The following is a 19,663-nucleotide window of genomic DNA, read 5'->3' on the forward strand; positions in this document are numbered from 1 at the left end:
GCAGCAACCACAGCCTCCCAGACACTGTTCAGAGAGGTGTACTGTTTTCCCTCCTTGTAAATCTCACATTTGATGATGGACCACAGGTTCTCAATGGGGTTCAGATCAGGTGAACAAGGAGGCCATGTCATTAGTTTTTCTTCTTTTATACCCTTTCTTGCCAGCCACGCTGTGGAGTACTTGGACGCGTGTGATGGAGCATTGTCCTGCATGAAAATCATGTTTTTCTTGAAGGATGCAGACTTCTTCCTGTACCACTGCTTGAAGAAGGTGTCTTCCAGAAACTGGCAGTAGGACTGGGAGTTGAGCTTGACTCCATCCTCAACCCGAAAAGGCCCCACAAGCTCATCTTTGATGATACCAGCCCAAACCAGTACTCCACCTCCACCTTGCTGGCGTCTGAGTCAGACTGGAGCTCTCTGCCCTTTACCAATCCAGCCACGGGCCCATCCATCTGGCCCATCAAGACTCACTCTCATTTCATCAGTCCATAAAACCTTAGAAAAACCAGTCTTGAGATATTTCTTGGCCCAGTCTTGACGTTTCAGCTTGTGTGTCTTGTTCAGTGGTGGTCGTCTTTCAGCCTTTCTTGAACTGAACATAAGTTCCCTGCAATTTCTGAAGAATATTACAGTAAATCTGGCTGAAACTTGGCCCAGACGTACAGCAGGTTTCCCGGAGGAGGGATGTGTTGAAAGTTGGACTTCAAATACTAAGGATGATTTTTAATGAATTTCTGAAATTTCCATAATTGTAGTGTATTGGCTGTATTAGATTGAATATAAATGTCCTTTAATTTCTGAGGAATTCTACAGTAAATCTGGATGAAACTTGGCACACAGGTACAGTAGGTGTCCCAGAGGAGGGATGTGTTGAAAGTTGGACATCAACTACTCAGGATGATTTTTAATGAATTTCTGAAAATTGACATAATTCTATTGTATTGGCTGATTGCGTTGAATATAAGTTTCCTTTAATTTCTGAGGAATTCTACAGTAAATCTGGCTGAAACTTGGCACACAGGTACAGTAGGTGTCCCAGAGGAGGGATGTGTTGAAAGTTGGACATCAACTACTTAGGATGATTTTTAATGAATTTCTGACATTTCCATAATTGTATTGACTGTATCGGGCTGTTTCATTGTAATTTGTGTGCGCGCATGTGCGTGCGACTGTTCGCGCGCGCGCACGTGTGCGCGGGTATAGGCTTTCAATCGGCACATAAAGCGAAAAGGCGCTACCGTAAAGACTGGTGTAAAAGCGCAAGGAAATTTATGCGGCGGATAAGAGGCGGCTGGCTTGACCGCGGCTCACAAATGACGGCTCACTTTACCGCGGTAGAGACTGCGGTCAAGTGAGCCCTCACTTACGAAGTCACAGTCAAGCTAGCCGCTCCGCCAGCCGCACCGAAAATGTGGTTGCACTACTCTTACGTATATTACAGTATGGGTGAAGACTGGCTTAGAAACGCAGTGTTTTGTGTCCTGACACTATTTTACTTCACAATCCACTCCCAGTTTTAGTGTATCTCCACTTTCCCCCCTGTGATCCACAGCCCAAATTACTGTATGATTCAGAGAAAATTAACAATAAAATTTACCCAATTTACTCAACTGTACTTTTAATGTCCTCATCTTTGAGCTCAGATTACAGGAAAACTATAAGAGGTGACACAGATATTTCACTGGATTATGACTCTAGGCTGTCGCCACTCTTCACCCTGTGATCCACAGCCAAAATTACTGTACGGTTTTCCAGAAAATTGATAGTAAACTTTGCACAATTTACTGTACTATACTCTATATATTCTCATCTTTGAGCTCAGATTACAGGAAAACTGTAAGAGGTGACACAGATATTTCACTGGATTATGACTATGGGTGACCCCCACTCTTCACCCTGTCATCCACAGCCAAAATTACTGTACGGTTTTTGAGAAAATTGATAGTAAAATCTTCCCATTTTGCTTTACTGTACTCTACATATTGACATCTTTGAGCTCAGATTACAGGAAAACTATAAGAGGTGACACAGATATCTCACTGGATTATGACTCTGGGTGACCCCCACTCTGCACCCTGTGATCCACAGCAACAATTACTGTATGGATTTCTGATAAAATTAAATCCTATTCCATTACCAAACAAAATGAGTTCATTGAAGTATTTGCTTAACTACAAGAAATTTCTTTCCACACACAATTTAAATTTTTCAAAATGTCATTCACACACCACCTCAAGTAGCAACTTTAGTTTTAGACATTATTTATTCAGTGTTTAATCACAACAATAGTCACCTTAAGGCACTTACATAATAAGTTAAACGTTACAATAATACATACAGAGAAAAACCCAACAATCATATGACCCCCTATGAGCAACAGTGGGAAGGAAAAACTCCCTTTTAACAGGAAGAAACCACCGGCAGAACCAGGCTCAGGGAGGGGCGGCCATCTGCCTCAACCGGTCAGGGTGAGAAATTACATTTCTCAGATTACTGATTTCTCATATTACTACTACACAGTTTAGATATATTGTTATTCATTATCTGTCATCACACAAATCAACCCAAAAAATCAAAAAGGAAATACTTGAAGTACGAGCACAAAGCAAGAATGTTATACACATTGTGTTTTACACATGTGTTCCTCAAAACACCAATAACAACTATAAGCAGATTATTCAAGTAGCTTTCACTGCATGTGGAATTAGGTTACACAAAGCACACACTTCCACTCTGTCTTCTGAGCACTGCTGAGCTGTTCATTTGTCATGTCCAGGCATTCAGAATGGAACCAGCGGTTGCAGTTATCACACTGGATCTGTAAACAAAAACATATGAACTTTCATAAACACATTACGTAAATAATTCTATGTTTTAATCAATGACAATCTTTAAGACACAGAGTCAAATACTTTGTTGTAGATAACATAAAACAATTTTTAAAAATACTATACCCAGTCAGTGATGGAGGGTCCTGGATTAGATGGTTTTACCGTTGCACACATGGCACAGTTGTTGTCACTGTCAAATACTAAAACATAACATATATATATATATATATATATATATATATATATATATATATATATACATATGTTAGTGTTCATCAGTTTGACACAAATAAATATGTCCATTTGAAGAAGATATTACACACCGGAGGCCTCAAGTATTGTCTGTGCAAATGTCCTTCGTGCCTGGGCCATCTCTTTTTTTGTCGTCAAAAATGTCATTTCTGGTTTATTTGGGAATGCTTCCATTACTACTTTGACCATCTGAAATAAAAAAAAACCAAAAACAATTAATTGAAAACATCTGCAAATGTTACACTTCCTGTTTACACAATTTAACCTTTTAAGGTTATTTTAACTTCCACCACCCCATCTTCTTATCTAATTTCACAGAAAAATATTATTGCGTTACTGTGGTACCATACCATGATGACCATTACTCCTCAGCTAGAACCATCCCGTTGAAATGGATGTGTCAGTACTCCTCCTCGAAGTCTCACATTCACCCAGTCTGTTTTGTTGTAGCATGTCCTCCTCATTTTGAAGTATTCACTTTGTGAACATAACATACATCACATTTATATACAAATGAAAGATAAAAGTCACACAGAAAAAGACACATATAGTACATATCACTGTTTTTAATGGTGTGTCAGAAAGCCCTGTGCTCTACATTATGTTAGATGAAGTATCAAACTTATTAACATGTTCTTTTAAATCTACAAATGTTAACTGTCTCAAATGTATCACTGCTTAAACACTGTCAGTGGTTTTTTTATTATTTAAAATTACATATGTGTGTAATTTTGAATTATTTTTTTAAATTCTTTAAAGAACTGATAACCACAGATTTTATTAAACTTTAATCTACAACCATACGTTCACCTTTAGAAAAAGACCTCCTAAGTCCTCCTGTCACTTCTCTAATACTTCATGTTATTATATACATGTAATAACGCATAATTACCAGAATCTTTTGGCTGCACGGTCAGACTCTTCCTGCTCCAAAGAGTTTCTTGAAGGATCGACCAAATACAGACAGCTGTCATCTGCATTTATGTACTGCGATAGATATATAAATTTTAAAAGTACATAAATTTTCAATAATGTGTTATTGAAACAAACTGTTTTCACAGAAATGCTGCTCATACTAACCAGAAACTTCCAGTGTATATTTCCAATGTTCACAAAGGATAAAACGGCTCTGTAGTTGTCAAAGTTCACCTGTGACATATTAGGAATTAATTACAAATTTGCAACAATACCTTTTCCATTTCGAGATATTAATGAACTTTTAAAAAATTAATTCTAGAATATATAAAAAATTTTTTTTACCTTGGACAAGCTTTGTCTCCTGATTAGTTCTCTCTCTCCATAGAGGATCACACCGCTCGTGTAGTGGTTCATAATGTAGATATTATTCCCCTGATTTAGCCGAATGGCCCAGTGGTGCAGGAGACTTTCAATGACCTGAGGAGTATAATAAATAACCTTTTATTACTTTGTAAACATGATAAAGTTTTGGAATACAAAGTTTAATAAAGATTTTTTTAACTTACGTATACTCAGTATTCAGTCATGAGGATATGCCTGGAATGTCGATCTAAAGTAGTACTTACTGAATGTGTAGGGAAAAACTAATGTCCTGCACCAGCTTTAACGTTAACCTTATGCAGTACTTTTTTTTTTTTAAATAACTAGTTTACATACCTCTCCAACAAGCCAGCTGTGTGGTCTAAGGGTCAGGAACTCACTGTGACGTATGACAAAGTTGTTACCTCTAATCTGAGATGGGACCACAGAAACAACAACTTCCATTTCCTGTTGTTTCCACAAATATGCGACCTGTGTTTCAACAAGACAATAGTAACTAAATTCAAATAATTCTTCTTATGAGAACATTCATTGTAATCAATTACAACGGTTTTAAATCTAACTCAAATAAGTATTTAGTCAGCCACCGATTGTGCAAGTTCCCCCACCTAAAATGATGACAGAAGTCAGTAATTTGCACCAGAGGTACACTTCAACTGTGAGAGACAGAATGTGAAAAAAAAATCCATGAATCCACATGGTAGGATTTGTAAAGAATTTATTCGTAAATCAGGCTGGAAAATAAGTATTTGGTCACCTCAAACAAGGAAAATCTCTGGCTCTCACAGACCTGTAACATCTTCTGTAAGAAGCTTTTCTGTCCCCCACTCGTTACCTGTATGAATGGCACCTGTTTGAACTCATCATCTGTATAAAAGACACCTGTCCACAGCCTCAAACAGTCAGACTCCAAACTCCGCCATGGCCAAGACCAAAGAGCTTTCGAAGGACACCAGGAAAAGTATTGTAGACCTGCACCAGACTGGGAAGAGTGAATCTACAATAGGCAAGCAGCTTGGTGTGAAAAAATCAACTGTGGGAGCAATCATCAGAAAATGGAAGACACACAAGACCACTGATAATCTCCCTCGATCTGGGGCTCCACGCAAGATCTCATCCCGTGGGGTCAAAATGATCATGAGAACGGTGAGCAAAGATCCCAGAACCACACGGGGGGACCTGGTGAATGACCTGCAGAGAGCTGGGACCAAAGTAACAAAGGTCACCATCAGTAACACACTACAACGGCAGGGAATCAAATCCCGCAGTGCCAGACGTGTTCCGCTGCTGAAGCCAGTGCATGTCCAGGCCCGTCTGAAGTTTGCCAGAGAGCACATGGATGATACAGCAGAGGATTGGGAGAATGTCATGTGGTCAGATGAAACCAAAGTAGAACTTTTTGGTATAAACTCAACTCGTTGTGTTTGGAGGAAGAAGAATACTGAGTTGCATCCCAAGAACACCATACCTACTGTGAAGCATGGGGGTGGAAACATCATGCTATGGGGCTGTTTTTCTGCCAAGGGGACAGGACGACTGATCCGTGTTAAGGACAGAATGAATGGGGCCATGTATCGTGAGATTTTGAGCCAAAACCTCCTTCCATTAGTGAGAACTTTGAAGATGAAACGAGGCTGGGTCTTCCAACATGACAATGATCCAAAACACACCGCCTGGGCAACAAAGGAGTGGCTCCGTAAGAAGCATTTGAAAGTCCTGGAGTGGCCTAGCCAGTCTCCAGACCTCAACCCCATAGAAAATCTGTGGCGGGAGTTGAAAGTCCGTGTTGCTCGGCGACAGCCCCAAAACATCACTGCTCTCGAGAAGATCTGCATGGAGGAATGGGCCAAAATACCAGCTACTGTGTGTGCAAACCTGGTAAAGACCTATAGTAAACGTTTGACCTCTGTTATTGCCAACAAAGGTTATGTTACAAAGTATTGAGTTGTATTTTTGTTATTGACCAAATACTTATTTTCCACCCTGATTTACGAATAAATTCTTTACAAATCCTACCATGTGGATTCATGGACTTTTTTTTCACATTCTGTCTCTCACAGTTGAAGTGTACCTCTGGTGCAAATTACTGACCTCTGTCATCATTTTAGGTGGGGGAACTTGCACAATCGGTGGCTGACTAAATACTTTTTTGCCCCACTGTATGTGTCAAGCAGGTAGACAGGCCTTTTGTTTTGCATATTATTTTATTTCCACTTTAGGGAAGCTGTTGGCGTCTTTTTGTTTTAGTAATGTCTTTGATCTGGCTCAGCCGCCCGGTTCTCGTCCCCAACATTTTTCTTTTGTTAAGCTTACTGTTATCAGGGCATGGTAAATGAACAGTAAACCTTGCCTGATTACTAATCTTCCCGTTTCCCTCTCATTGATTTATTTGGGTTGTCATGGAAGAAGTATTAAACAATGCCTTTTATTAGAACATAAGTATTGATATGCAGTAATTGTATTTGAATTAGTTAAATATGAGTGGGCAACTCTGACCATGACAAGACTGCATTTACTTTAAGGAATTAATAAAAAAAATGTAGACATATTGTTGTCATTATTTTTACTCTTCAATTTGATGTGTTTTTTCTTTAAGATAGTATCAGAAGTTGCTCCTCCACCATGAAAAAAAAAACGGTTGCATGCATTCTTTTACTACATCCACGATTCTCCTCTGTGGTCTTCCTCACTCATCCTGTTTGGAGCTTAATGTTCAACATCCTTTATCTATTAAAATTACAGAAGTAGAAGAAAGTAATCATCAGAGCAGGAATCATGATAAATGATAAATAGATTACCAGTACATGAAAACATAACATTTGCATAATTTCTCTGATAACCCTGCATTGGATGGGTTTATTAACGGTGGGCTGAAATTGTACTATAGTCTGCTGATGAGGAACTTTTTTGAATGTTGAATTAAATGTCCTCCACAATCTGTATATGAATTGTCATTAAAACCATAGAGATTCTTACTTATAAAGGAAAGAAAAGTGTGACAATGCCCATCAACATATAGTGTATATTTTTTGAAACATTACAAAGAGGCGTGTGCTGCTGAACTTGGGGAGCCGCTACAACGAGTCTTCAACCTCAGTCTGCGACTGGGGAGAGTGCCCGCCCTATGGAAGACATCCTGCATTGTCCCGGTCCCCAAAAAGAACCGGCCCAATGAGCTGAATGACTTCCGACCGGTGGCACTGACGTCACATCTTATGAAGACTCTAGAGCGGCTCTTCCTCAACCTCCTCCGACCACAGGTACAACATGCCCAGGACCCACTACAGTTTGCATACAAGGCGGGTGTCGGAGTGGAGGATGCCATCCTGTACCTCCTACACAGAGCCCACTCACACCTGGATGGGGGAAAAGGCACGGTCAGGATCCTGTTTCTTGACTTTTCCAGTGCCTTTAATACCATCCGGCCCTGTATGCTTCAGGAAAAACTGAACAGGATGGAGGTGGACCCCTGCCTGGTGGCTTGGATCTCCGACTACCTCACCGACAGACCACAGTACGTCAGGCTGAAGGACATCACGTCTGACACTGTGGTCAGCAGCACAGGAGCACCACAGGGAACTGTGCTGTCCCCTCTTCTCTTCACCCTGTACACCTCTGACTTCTGCTACAACTCTGAATTATGCCATATTCAGAAGTTTGCAGATGACACGGCCATCATGGGGTGTATCTGGGATGATCAGGAAGAGGAGCACAGAAGTCTGGTGAGGAACTTTGTCGCATGGAGTCACACAAACCACCTGCAACTCAACACCTCAAAGACTAAGGAACTGGTTGTGGACTTCGGGAGGTCCAGAGAAGGTCCACTGCCGGTTCAGATAGAGGGGGAGGAGGTGGAGGTGGTCAACAAGTACAAGTACCTCGGGCTGTGGATGGACAATAAACTGGACTGGTCATGCAACACAGAGCACCTGTATAAAAAAGCCCAAAGCCGACTGTACTTCCTCAGGAGGCTGAGGTCTTTTAACATCTGCAGGAAGCTCCTGAGGATGTTTTACCAGTCAGTGGTTGCTGGAGTACTTTTCTATGCTGTGGTGTGCTGGGGGAGCAGCACAGCAAAGAGGGACTCATCCAGGCTGGAGAAACTGATCAGGAAGGCTAGCTCTGTGGTCGGCATGAAGCTGGACACTCTGGTGACAGTGGCAGAGAAAAGGACATTAAAGAAACTGCTGGACATTATGAACAATGCTGGGCATCCTCTGCACACGGCCATAAACAATCAGAAGAGTCTGTTCAGTGACAAGTTGCTTCTCCCCAAGACAAGAACTAACAAACTTAAAAACTCCTTTGTCCCACACGCCATCAAACTGTTTAACTCCTCTCTGGAGGGGAGAGGGAGGGGAAACAGGAGGACAAAGGAGGGAACAACTAAGCTGTAGTGCCTCTTCACCTCACTGTGCAATACCTTGTGCAATACTTTTTGTAAATAGTCAACGGTGCAATAGACTCAATACTTGAAATGTGCAATTCACTTGTATTTTTATTTTTTATTCCTATTTATTCTATTTATCCCCTTTGTATATTTTATTTATATTTGTCTCTGTATTTATATATGTGTGTGTTTGTGTGTATATATATATATATAACAATTCTGTAACTGTAACTTCGGTCGTTGCTGTGCTTTTTTTGGAAGTCGAATTTCCCAGAGGAACCCACCCGAGGGATTAATAAAGTTCTATCTTATCTTATCTTATCTTATCTTATCTTATCTTATCTTATCTTATCTTATCTTAAGATACATGTAATTCTGGGTTCACCTGAATTACAGATTAGACTGGTGGACAAACAGAGATGCTGTGTACAACTGGTGACAGCATCAGTGACAGGGATGCCAAAAGGAAGAACAAATTAATCAGCAAGGCTGGAAGCAGAATTAGGAGGCGTCATAGTCAGCTAGGGTCAGAGATCAATGAACAAATTTCCCACTTTCTTGGATAATGCATCACCCTCAAAAGGATTCAAAATTTGGGCCATCAAGAACAGTTCAGGAAACCTCTTTTATTGTTTCGTCTGTGAAAATGTATAAATGAAATGTAAATTATGTTAAAGGCAAACACATTTGTAAGCAATAAGAAACAAACATGCTTTGCATTATGTCTTTAAACATCTGTATGGACTTGATACAATATTTATTAACTGAATTTAAAAACATGTCTTACATAGTGGGAGTATTTCTTTTACTGATGATATTACAATGATATGTATTTTCTATGACTAAATAATGCTCTAACACATGGCAATAACAGCAGATGTGGCAATTTTGTAATTTGTTGTATAAATTTGATATTATTTTAGGCAGTATATTTTCTTAGCCTTTATCATACTCTGTCAACACAGCAATCTCAGAAACCGTACAGTATATTTGGCTGTGGATCACAGGGTGAAGAGTGGAGACAGCCTAGAGTCAGAATCCAGTGAAATATCTGCGTCACCTCTTACAGTTTTCCTGTAATCTGAGCTCAAAGATGTCAATATGTAGAGTACAGTAAAGCAAAATGGGAAGATTTTACTATCAATTTTCTCAAAAACCGTACAGTAAATTTGGCTGTGGATGACAGTGTGAAGAGTGGGGGTCACCCAGAGTCAGAATCCAGTGAAATATCTGTGTCACCTCTTACAGTTTTCCTGTAATCTGAGCTCAAAGATGAGAATATTAAAAGTACAGTAGAGTAAATTGGGTAAATTGACTATCAATTTTCTCAAAAACAGTACAGTATATTTGGCTGTGGATCACAGGGTGCAGAGTGGGGGTCACCCAGAGTCATAATCCAGTGAGATATCTGTGTCACCTCTTATAGTTTTCCTGTAATCTGAGCTCAAAGATGTCAATATGTAGAGTACAGTAAAGCAAAATGGGAAGATTTTACTATCAATTTTCTCAAAAACCGTACAGTAATTTTTGCTGTGGATGACAGTGTGAAGAGTGGGGGTCACCCAGAGTCAGAATCCAGTGAAATATCTGTGTCACCTCTTACAGTTTTCCTGTAATCTGAGCTCAAAGATGAGAATATTAAGAGTACAGTAGAGTAAATTGGGCAAATTTTATTGTTAATTTTCTCTGAATCATACAGTAATTTGGGCTGTGGATCACAGGGGGGAAAGTGGAGATAAACCAAAACTGGGAGTGGATTGTGAAGTAAAATAGTGTCAGGACAGAAAACACTTCGTTTCTAAGCCAGTCGGCACCTGTACCGTAATATGCGTAAGAGTAGTGCAACCACATTTTAGGTGCGGCTGGCGGGGCGGCTAGCTTGACTGTGACTTCGTAAGTGAGGGCTCACTTGACCGCAGTAAGCAGAGCGAGTGGATTTTTCTGTTTTTTCATTGGCAATTACAGCGAGAAGTCATGCAACGCTATTTTCCCCTGATAACTTGTCGTTTGTTGCTAATATCTGCGCTTCTATTTGCCAGAGAAGCTGACGGTACGTAGTTTGTTTTCCATACTTCGATAGGCTGCAGCTGAAGGGAGATAATCTGGCAGATGTTAGCGAAAAATGTGGGACTAGATAACGTGAGTGAAGGGAAAACAGACTAGAAATGAAAAACCAGGTATGACAAAGTTAAATTTAAACCGAAACAGCAGTAACGCTTTTTATAAAGTAAAAAGTGAAAAGTTCAAAAACTTTTATATTTTGTTCACATTTTTTCGGCGAATGCTGATTATATAAGACAAGTTTGTCTTCAGCTGAATAAATTCAATTGAAGCCAGACTTTACAGATAGGTAGGAACCTGGAAGGTTTTAGATTAATAAGGCAAAACAAGTCAGTAGTAGTTGGTAGCACATGGATTCTTGCGTATGCTTTAGATTTTCAGAGTGTATTTTGGAGCAATTACCCAACGATTACCCAACAGGTTATTTTTACTTTGATTTGTCTGAGTTTTGTAATTGTGCAGTTGTGTTTATGTCGGTCACATTTTGTGTGGTAAATGGTATTTTGAGTTTTAATTGTCTTTACTGTACTGTGGTTTGTTGTATTGTAATTATATTGTGCTTTGTGGCCTACAGTTACTAAAACTGTTTTGCTAGTGTTTTTTCTTTTGTTCCTTTTGTTTGCTAGTACAAGACAAAAGAGCTGTTGGAGGCAGGCAACTTTGCAAGACTGAATAAAGTGACTGTTTTGAGTTGTCACCATGGTGCTTGATTTGGAATAATGTATGAAATACCCTGACACCCATTAAGTCCGCACTAGTGACAAATATCTCATCCTGATGCTAAAGGAAGTGACCGTACCAACGTTTCTAGTTCTTCTATATTGAACTTGGAAAAATGTGTTTTTATTGTATGAAGCCTGGACGCATTGTAGCGGAGTGTCCCATTTTAGGTAAAAACCAGGAAGCCACACCCATGGCTCCAAATGGTTCTGTACAGGCCAAATAACCAAATCAGACACTATGCTCTGAGAGTTTTTGCTTGGGTTTTGAACAATTTATCCTAGATGGACTTGGAGCTGTAATTTTAAATCTGTGTAAATCAGACGTGCACTGTGGTCACGCCAGCATCGAATCCATCCAAGTTATATGGTTTATTAAAATAATCAAATTACAGCATTTACATTTATGTTAGACTACTTTTAATTAACTGCTTTAGCTGTAACTTTAAATCTGTGTAAAGCATCTCCTCTCTTGTCTCTTATCTTTAAGCTGAGGTTTGATCTTAGTGTTTCATGCTCTTTACAGCTCTAAAGGTGATTGGTGGAAGTGTGACAGCGGTTCAAGGAGGTACGGCCATCTTACCGTGTCATGTCATTGACACCAATGATGACCTGACACAGATTACCTGGCAAAGGAAGACTAGAAAAAACCCTCATAATGACAATTTTATTACTATCCAACCCAGAAATGGACTACAGTTTGTCAATGGACGTGATGATCGATTTAAATATGTCGGGAATTTTAACAACAATAATGGAACTCTCCAGTTATCCAATGTTGCCCTGAAGGATGAAGGCAGCTACACGTGCATCTTCACCCTGTTTCCAAGTGGAAATCAGAAGATTGAGATTCCTCTAAACCTGCTCGGTATACAAATGAAATGTGTTTTAAGATATTCTAGGTGTTTGTATAACCGATGTAGATAGAGTTACTTTTACTGTCATGCTTACATGTCAACTTATTTGTGTGCTGTACCTCTCCTAGTGCCTCCTTTCACAAGTGTGATGGACAATCTTCCCACTTTGGGCACAGAAGAGGTTTTATTTGCTACCTGCACGGCTGCTGGATCGAAGCCTCCTGCAGAGGTGAGGTGGCTCACTGGTGCTTTGGGAGACAAAGTGAGGACAACAACAAACTCCACCCAGTATGACAACGGTACGACTACCACAGTCAGCTCTCTGTTTGGTGTTCCTACGAGAGAGATTAATGGTCACCAGATCCAGTGTGTTATCAGTGGTGACTCCCTGTCTGCAGAAGAAACCCTGGCCTTCACCATACAGGTCTACTGTGAGTATCAGCTGTTCATGGAGTTTATTATTTTTCCTCTTCTTTTTTTTTTTATCACTGTTCATTTAAGAATTTTAACAGTTTAATGAAACACACCCAGGATCAATCTCAGCCTGTTTTATACAAAAACAGACATAAACGTTCTCATATTTCTGTCTTTGTTCAGGAGAAGGTTTTAGCGGGGGGGGGGGGGGGTTGCATTTGCAGTTGCAACCTTATCCCTGCTGGCATGACTTTGCCTCTGTGTTAAGTCTCTTAAATTTAGGTTGTCACAGCAGACGGAGAGATTTCCTCAAAAACCAGAAAGACTAAGTGGCGACATTTAGACTCGTATAAAGGGTGTTGTTACGCCACTATTGCAAAAGATGAAATCATGTAACCAAAAAAATACAGTGAAGTCATACCACAGTAGTTATTCCAGTGAGATGAAACTATTGACTTTGAGTCCAGACACAAGTCTGTTTCCTCAGTGACTGGTACTACAATACTGGAATATTTGTGTGCAATGTGGTTCTATACATGCATTCTTATTAGATACATTATTAATATAATGTATGTCACTTTTTGTCAGTTGTTCCGTAATTTTAGTTGCTCTCTCTGCAGACCTTCACCTCTCAGTACCAATAAACTACTATTTCAGATATTCAGCCTGTCCTGCAGAGTTTGTGGCCTGAGGTTATGTCCTACTGGTTCCTGCATGACAAAACACCATGTCACTAAGTAAAAGCTGTCTTCTCAAGCTAGATGATGAGTTCAATTAGCATCATTCTCTTTCCAGTGAGAAAATCTGTGCAGTTCCCCTAGGTTCAAGGTTCTTTATTTGTCACATGCATAGTTATACAAGTATAAAACAGTGAAATGTAACCTGACACGCTCCTCGACTTGTGCAAAAATTGCAGGGGGGTAGAGGAAGAACATTATATATATATATAATATAAACATGGGTATTATCAAACAAGCAATTTATATGTCAAACTATAAGTAAAATTAAATGAGGCTGTTTTGAAGTATTGTGTGCTCTTTTTTTTTAGTGATGTTATATAACTGTGGTGTTCTGTTTCTGGTGGAATTCCCCAAAAGATCAAGAAACCTAATATGTTGTTTTTAGTATAAAGTGACTGTACGTGAGCCGGTGACACCTTTGACTGTGTTTGAAAGGATTAATCTTTGAAACTGAATGAAAACCAAGATTTGTGGTTTTGCCTGACGTGACAGGGTTCAAACATTTATGAAACATTATTTTGACATGATTAGTATTTCCTTAGTTTGGGGTTTACAGTTTTTTTTTGTTTTTTTTTTCTTTGATTTTTGCAGTTTCTCCTACAGAAGTGAAAATTTCAGCAATTTCAGAGGATTCGTTTGAGTGTGTGACAGAAGCTAACCCAAATGCAAAATTCACCTGGATCAGGTAAAGCAGTTTTAGTAATGGTTTCGGTTGAAATATTCATTTAAATGCTGAGAGAGAAAGAGACTTATATTTAGAGGCACATGTACACATGTGGGTAAAAACTCTTTTTGTAGTGCTGGCAGTGAATTTTGCAAAATAAACTGCAGACTATGATATCAGATGAAAGCTCAGTGTGAGTACTTTAAGCACATAATCTGCGATCTGATCAAAAGGTCAGCCAGTTAAACTTAATTGCTCAGTGATTTAATACCCTAAAAAAATCCTCCACCTCACTTTCTCTCAGAAGCATAATGTTCCTCATGTTCAGTTTGTTAAGAAAATAACATCCATAACATGGATTTAGAAAATGTATGCCCACGCGTATGACAGAGAAAGGAGCCATTTTTCTATTAATGCAATCCTTTTAGAAAGTAAAGAACTGGTGCTGTTTTAAAAAGTTTATGAGGTCATTCTTTTCTTATTTTATTTATTGAATTTTATTGTTTTATTTATATTTTGATATTGCTAGGGATGATGCAATGATCAGGGACCATTCTTAATTTCGTTGTTCTCATGACAATGACAATAAAGTTTCTGATTCTTAATGATAAGGTACCATGGAAAGTTGTGTTATTGTTAGCTGACCTGGCCAGAGGACCGGTGAGCTCATGTCTTTGTCCTTATGAACAGTGTTGCCAACTTAGCGACTGATGGGCAAAATTACATGCCAAACCATGCTACCTTTGTGAATGTGACCTACAAGCATACTTAAAGGGTAAAATTAAGTGCAAACCATCCTGGCTTTATGAATATGAGCTACAAGCATACTCTGATGGGCAAAGTTAAGTGGCAAACTGTCATACCTACTTATATTTGTGCTGGAATTACTCTGTCACAGGAGAAATGTGCATAAACTACTTACAGTAGGACGTTTTGCCAAAATAGAATGGTTTGTCAGAACACCGGTACCAAGCCTGGATAAAGGAGGAGGGTTGGAATTATGACATTAAAAAAACCAATAATTGCTAAGATAATTTAATTTATAGTTCTAAATATATTCTAAATGCATTTAGGTAGTTTTTTTACTCACTTTATTTCTGTCCCACGATCAATGTTCCCTCTAATTTTTCATGTGTCTGAGCAAAAAATAAAGAAAATTTTAAAAAAAGGAAAAAAAAAGAACAGACAGTTACCTGAACCTGCAGCTATTTTGCATGCATACTTCTATCCCATTGGTGTTATCCCAGAAACTGAAGAGCAACTGGAGGGGAACCCAAGGAGATGATTTATTGATAGCGACATCACCTTTTGACATTAACGTCATTCATACCAGTATTTTAGGTACTGTTTTTTTTGGCAAGCTCTTGCAGATGCTATCAAGATTCGGCTATTGAGATTTTATTTTTCTGATCTTTTAGCCAATAGCCAGAGAAAAGATAAGACTTTCAGTTATACGTGTAACTGATCCACCTTTATTTGTATGAACAGGGATTACATTTGAGAGACCATCAAGTGTGCTGCTTTTCCATAAATTGCCTATGTGGCCTCACTTTCATCTTTAATTGATATCGTTGTATAAACTATATAAACCCAGTTCATTTGTGTATAGTACATATATAATGTGGTTGATAATGTAACTTTTAGATGGTTTAACTCTGAACTACTTTGAAGTTATAGGGAGGTCACTTCAGGTTAATACTGTAACACTGGTGTCTTCAGTAATGCCATTGTCTTGACCGCTAGAGCACGTACATGATGACTCTAATTGGATGTTGGATTTTCCATGTGTGAATGGGAATACAGAGATGCTGCCCATGTGTCCAAAGAAAATTAGATGGACTTAAATATTGCTATTTAATACATATACCAACAGTGAGTCAGTATTGTTGTGGAATTTTGCAAAATGGAATAAAGTGGAATAAAGTCTGCAACACGGAAAGAGCTATTTATTTCTGGGCAGGAGAGCCAACACACACATCAAACATCACAGTTCACAGTCATGCCTGCTCTGCCCTTCGGATGCTTCTCTTTTACCCCTCCACACACAACTCTCTGTATCTTTAGGTCCCACGGCCTGTGGATGAAGACCTAAAAGCTACTCCCACTATCTTTTCCCAGGAAGCCCCTGGCGCTGGCTCTGAGATTCATCCTTCTGAGCAAAACAGTTAGCAAATAACATAATGAAACATCATTGCACCTAGCTAAGCAGTTTTCCTTACGACGTCATACTGACACACACACACACACACACACACACACACACACACACACACACACACACACACACACACACACACACACACACACTTCACCTAAGCATACAAAGGTTATACCAAACCCTACAGTGAGATTTTAAACACATAAAGTCTAAATGTGAGGATAAACTAGAATTTTGCATAAGAGCTCTATTTAATTGTTGTTACAATGTCCAGACAATTACATTAAGGCAGGGATAGTTCAGTAGGTGGAGTGGTGGCCCCATGATTGGAATGTCGGGGGTTCGACTCCACTGAACGGTTACCCTGAGGTACCCCTGAGCAAGGTACCGTCCCTACACACTGCTCCCCGGGCGCTGCATTGGTGGCTGCCCACTGCTTCACTGGGTGAATGGGTTAAATGCAGAGGAGCAATTTCCCTATGGGGACTAACACACACACACATTAGCCTTTTACTGTTTTTAGATATTGCTTCCAAATAGTTAAAAGGTTTTTGTGTTTAGTTAGATCTTTATAAGTCCAAGTTTTTGGATTCAAAACCAGGGCTATATTGGTGTTTAGCAAGGTAACAAGACTGCGACCGTGTTACCTTGCTAAAAGTTTTCAACAACTAGAGTGTAAAATTCATAAAGTCGCCTAATTTAAAAAAAAAAAGAAAAAAAATCTTATTCAACAGATGATTATCTCATGTTAGGGTTGGGTGTAGAATTCTTTGTTGAAGTAATAGCAGCCAAGCAACCCAAGACCATTTAATTTGTTCATGATATGAGGATTCATGAGGTAGTTTACACATGGTTCCTGGATTGGTGTTGGTAAAAAAAAAACTAAATGGTAAGTTGTGGAGAGAAGCTAACTGGTGGAAGAGTATTAGCTCCAGTGACAAAGGCAAGAATTGTTCCCAGCTTCTGTGTTCCCACTTAAAGTAATGGAAAAGCAAAACAGTCAAAAATTGCATTAAAAACAAAACATAAACACAGCAACACAAAATGCTTAAAGCATTACATTTACCTGCTGCATCTGTTAGGTAGACTCTTCAAAAGTAATGAAAACTGCTTCAGCATGCCCTTTATTGCTACTAGATGTAGAAAGGCAGATGGTAAAGAGGCTCTCAAGAAGATCAGCTGTGAGCATTGATGATTCATTTGTCTTCTTGGCTTTTCAGCCAATCACAGCAGTACAGACACCCTGCCTTGCATTTTTACTATACTTTTATACACATACCCATAGGTGATGTGTCGGTCGATATATGGATGATGCTTTCCAAAAAATAGCAACTAAACAAATAATTTTATCAGGTGCTTCTGAACTATAGAAATGCCTGGTCTTCAGGGAAAGCTGTTTTCGTGATGTATGATGTTCATACTTAAAGTTGGGACATTTTTAAATGTAATTGTAGGTAAGAAATTCACTATGTTCATAAAACAAAAGTGGAATTACAAATAACATGATTTTTTTTCACATACTTATAAACTCTTTTCATATTAAACCGCACCAGTGTCACTCAGCGATCTTTGGCTTCTCTCTCTGTAGTTCACTGATGATCCAATAAATGTGAGGAATCCCTGGCCAATGCAGTGCTTTAAATATTTTCAAGTTATATTTTTTTAATCTTAAGTGGCTATATTTTTTTTCAATACTTGAGAGAGCAAGCTCATTCTGCTAGTGTTAATCAGGTGAGATAAATGAGAATCAGATGTGGTGAAACTGAATCTTTTATTATCTAATATCTGAAATTGATGTTGTTTAGCTGCATTACATTGAATGCTTCAATCAATGCTCCCAAATCATTGAATCATCAATCATTGAAGACAAATGTGTAGACTGATGTAGTTTGAACAGATTTAGCAGGGCTCTGCTGATATGCACAAAATACAGTGGCATGAAACCTTACTCACACAAGATTTTCTTCAAAAAAGCAGAAATTAACATGAAAAGTGCCATTTACTCTTATTTTTTTTATACAAAATCTTAGTGTGAGCAAGTAAAGATCTATAACAAAGAGCTTATAACTGAAATGTATTCGACTTTTGGTACAACAGTTTTCTGCTCTCTCTGTACATTTCATGTTGAGTCTCATTCGTGTTTTTCTAGATCTGGCCAGTCTTTGCTGGAGTCTGCTGTCAAAGTAGACGGTGCAAACCTACAACTGCTCAGCCTGACGTCTGATCTAAATGGACTCTATCAGTGTGAAGCATCTAACGCATATGGAAGTAAACACGGTCAGCTCTATGTGCATGTGACATCAGGTGAAGTCTTAGCTTTTACAGTTTGTTCAAATCTATCTTTTGTTTCTGTTTTTTAGATCTGAGCTTTTGTGGATGTTGTGTCATGTTGCATGTTGATGAATGGTTGTCGGATGCTTCACCCAGTGCAACACATGTTATTAATACATGTTATTCTGCCTCACTGACAGAATCTCAGAGCGTGTCCTAGCTTGTGAAAGCTTTTTTCAGGGTCATATCAAGTTCATCTAATTTATTTTTGTACGTTAAAACTTGAAAATACAAGGAAGTTTTGAATGTGAAATATAAAACTAAATGTTAAGGAAGTGAGAAAGAACAATATTTAATTTCTTTCCCATGATATTGTTTCTTCTTGTGCCCCTGCAGGAACAAGCCGTGTTGCCTGGGCATTATTTCTTGTTTTGCTTTCCCTGAATGTTGGGGCTGCAGCATGGTACTTTTATAAATCTGGACGTTTTAAAAGGTACTTTGAACAATAACATAGCTAATATGTGGTATAATATGTAGTCATTCTGATATAACAGTATATGGACATAATGGACAACTGGGTCTAGTAATCTTTGGTAAGTAGAAAAGGGTAAAAAATCAAATGCAGGTACAGTCCAGACTCAGGTTTAATTCAAGGGGCTGGAAAACAATATAAATGTCTTTCTTTCTTTTTTTCTTTTATTTTTTTGCACAATTCAAAATCAAACATCCGTTTTGAGGGTCTCAAATTGGATAATTTCCTCAGAAGCTTTTACAGAAGTGTCCCACATAGCAAACTTGGTATGGCCCAGATCTGGCCCACACAATGTGCTTACACATGGCCCACATACCACAATAGGCTGTAACTAAGCTGCTATTGAAAGACACATTGCAAACTAGCTGTTTGCAGCATTATCAAGGGCTGAGTACTTCTTAAAGCAACATATTTCATAATTCGTTCTATTAAAAAAGTATGTTGCAATACCACAGGTAGTTTATTAGTTGATG

General features: G+C 38.9%; 1 protein-coding gene across 1 annotated transcript; it reads left to right on the forward strand.

Annotated features, from left to right (window-relative positions):
• The first annotated feature begins 10,748 nt into the window (after positions 1 to 10,748).
• LOC146616106 (nectin-4-like) lies at positions 10,749 to 19,167 on the forward strand. The gene is made up of 6 exons (XM_085374285.1): positions 10,749 to 10,824; positions 12,081 to 12,422; positions 12,540 to 12,842; positions 14,157 to 14,250; positions 18,537 to 18,691; positions 19,055 to 19,167. The coding sequence occupies exons 1-6, from the start codon at positions 10,749 to 10,751 to the stop codon at positions 19,165 to 19,167; spliced, it is 1,083 nt and encodes a 360-aa protein (XP_085230411.1).
• Positions 19,168 to 19,663: the final 496 nt, after the last annotated feature.

Source organism: Diplotaxodon limnothrissa, linkage group LG16 (assembly GCF_057381915.1).
Source record: "Diplotaxodon limnothrissa isolate DT_005_m linkage group LG16, D_limnothrissa_male_GT1.1, whole genome shotgun sequence".
Lineage (NCBI taxonomy): Eukaryota > Metazoa > Chordata > Actinopteri > Cichliformes > Cichlidae > Diplotaxodon > Diplotaxodon limnothrissa.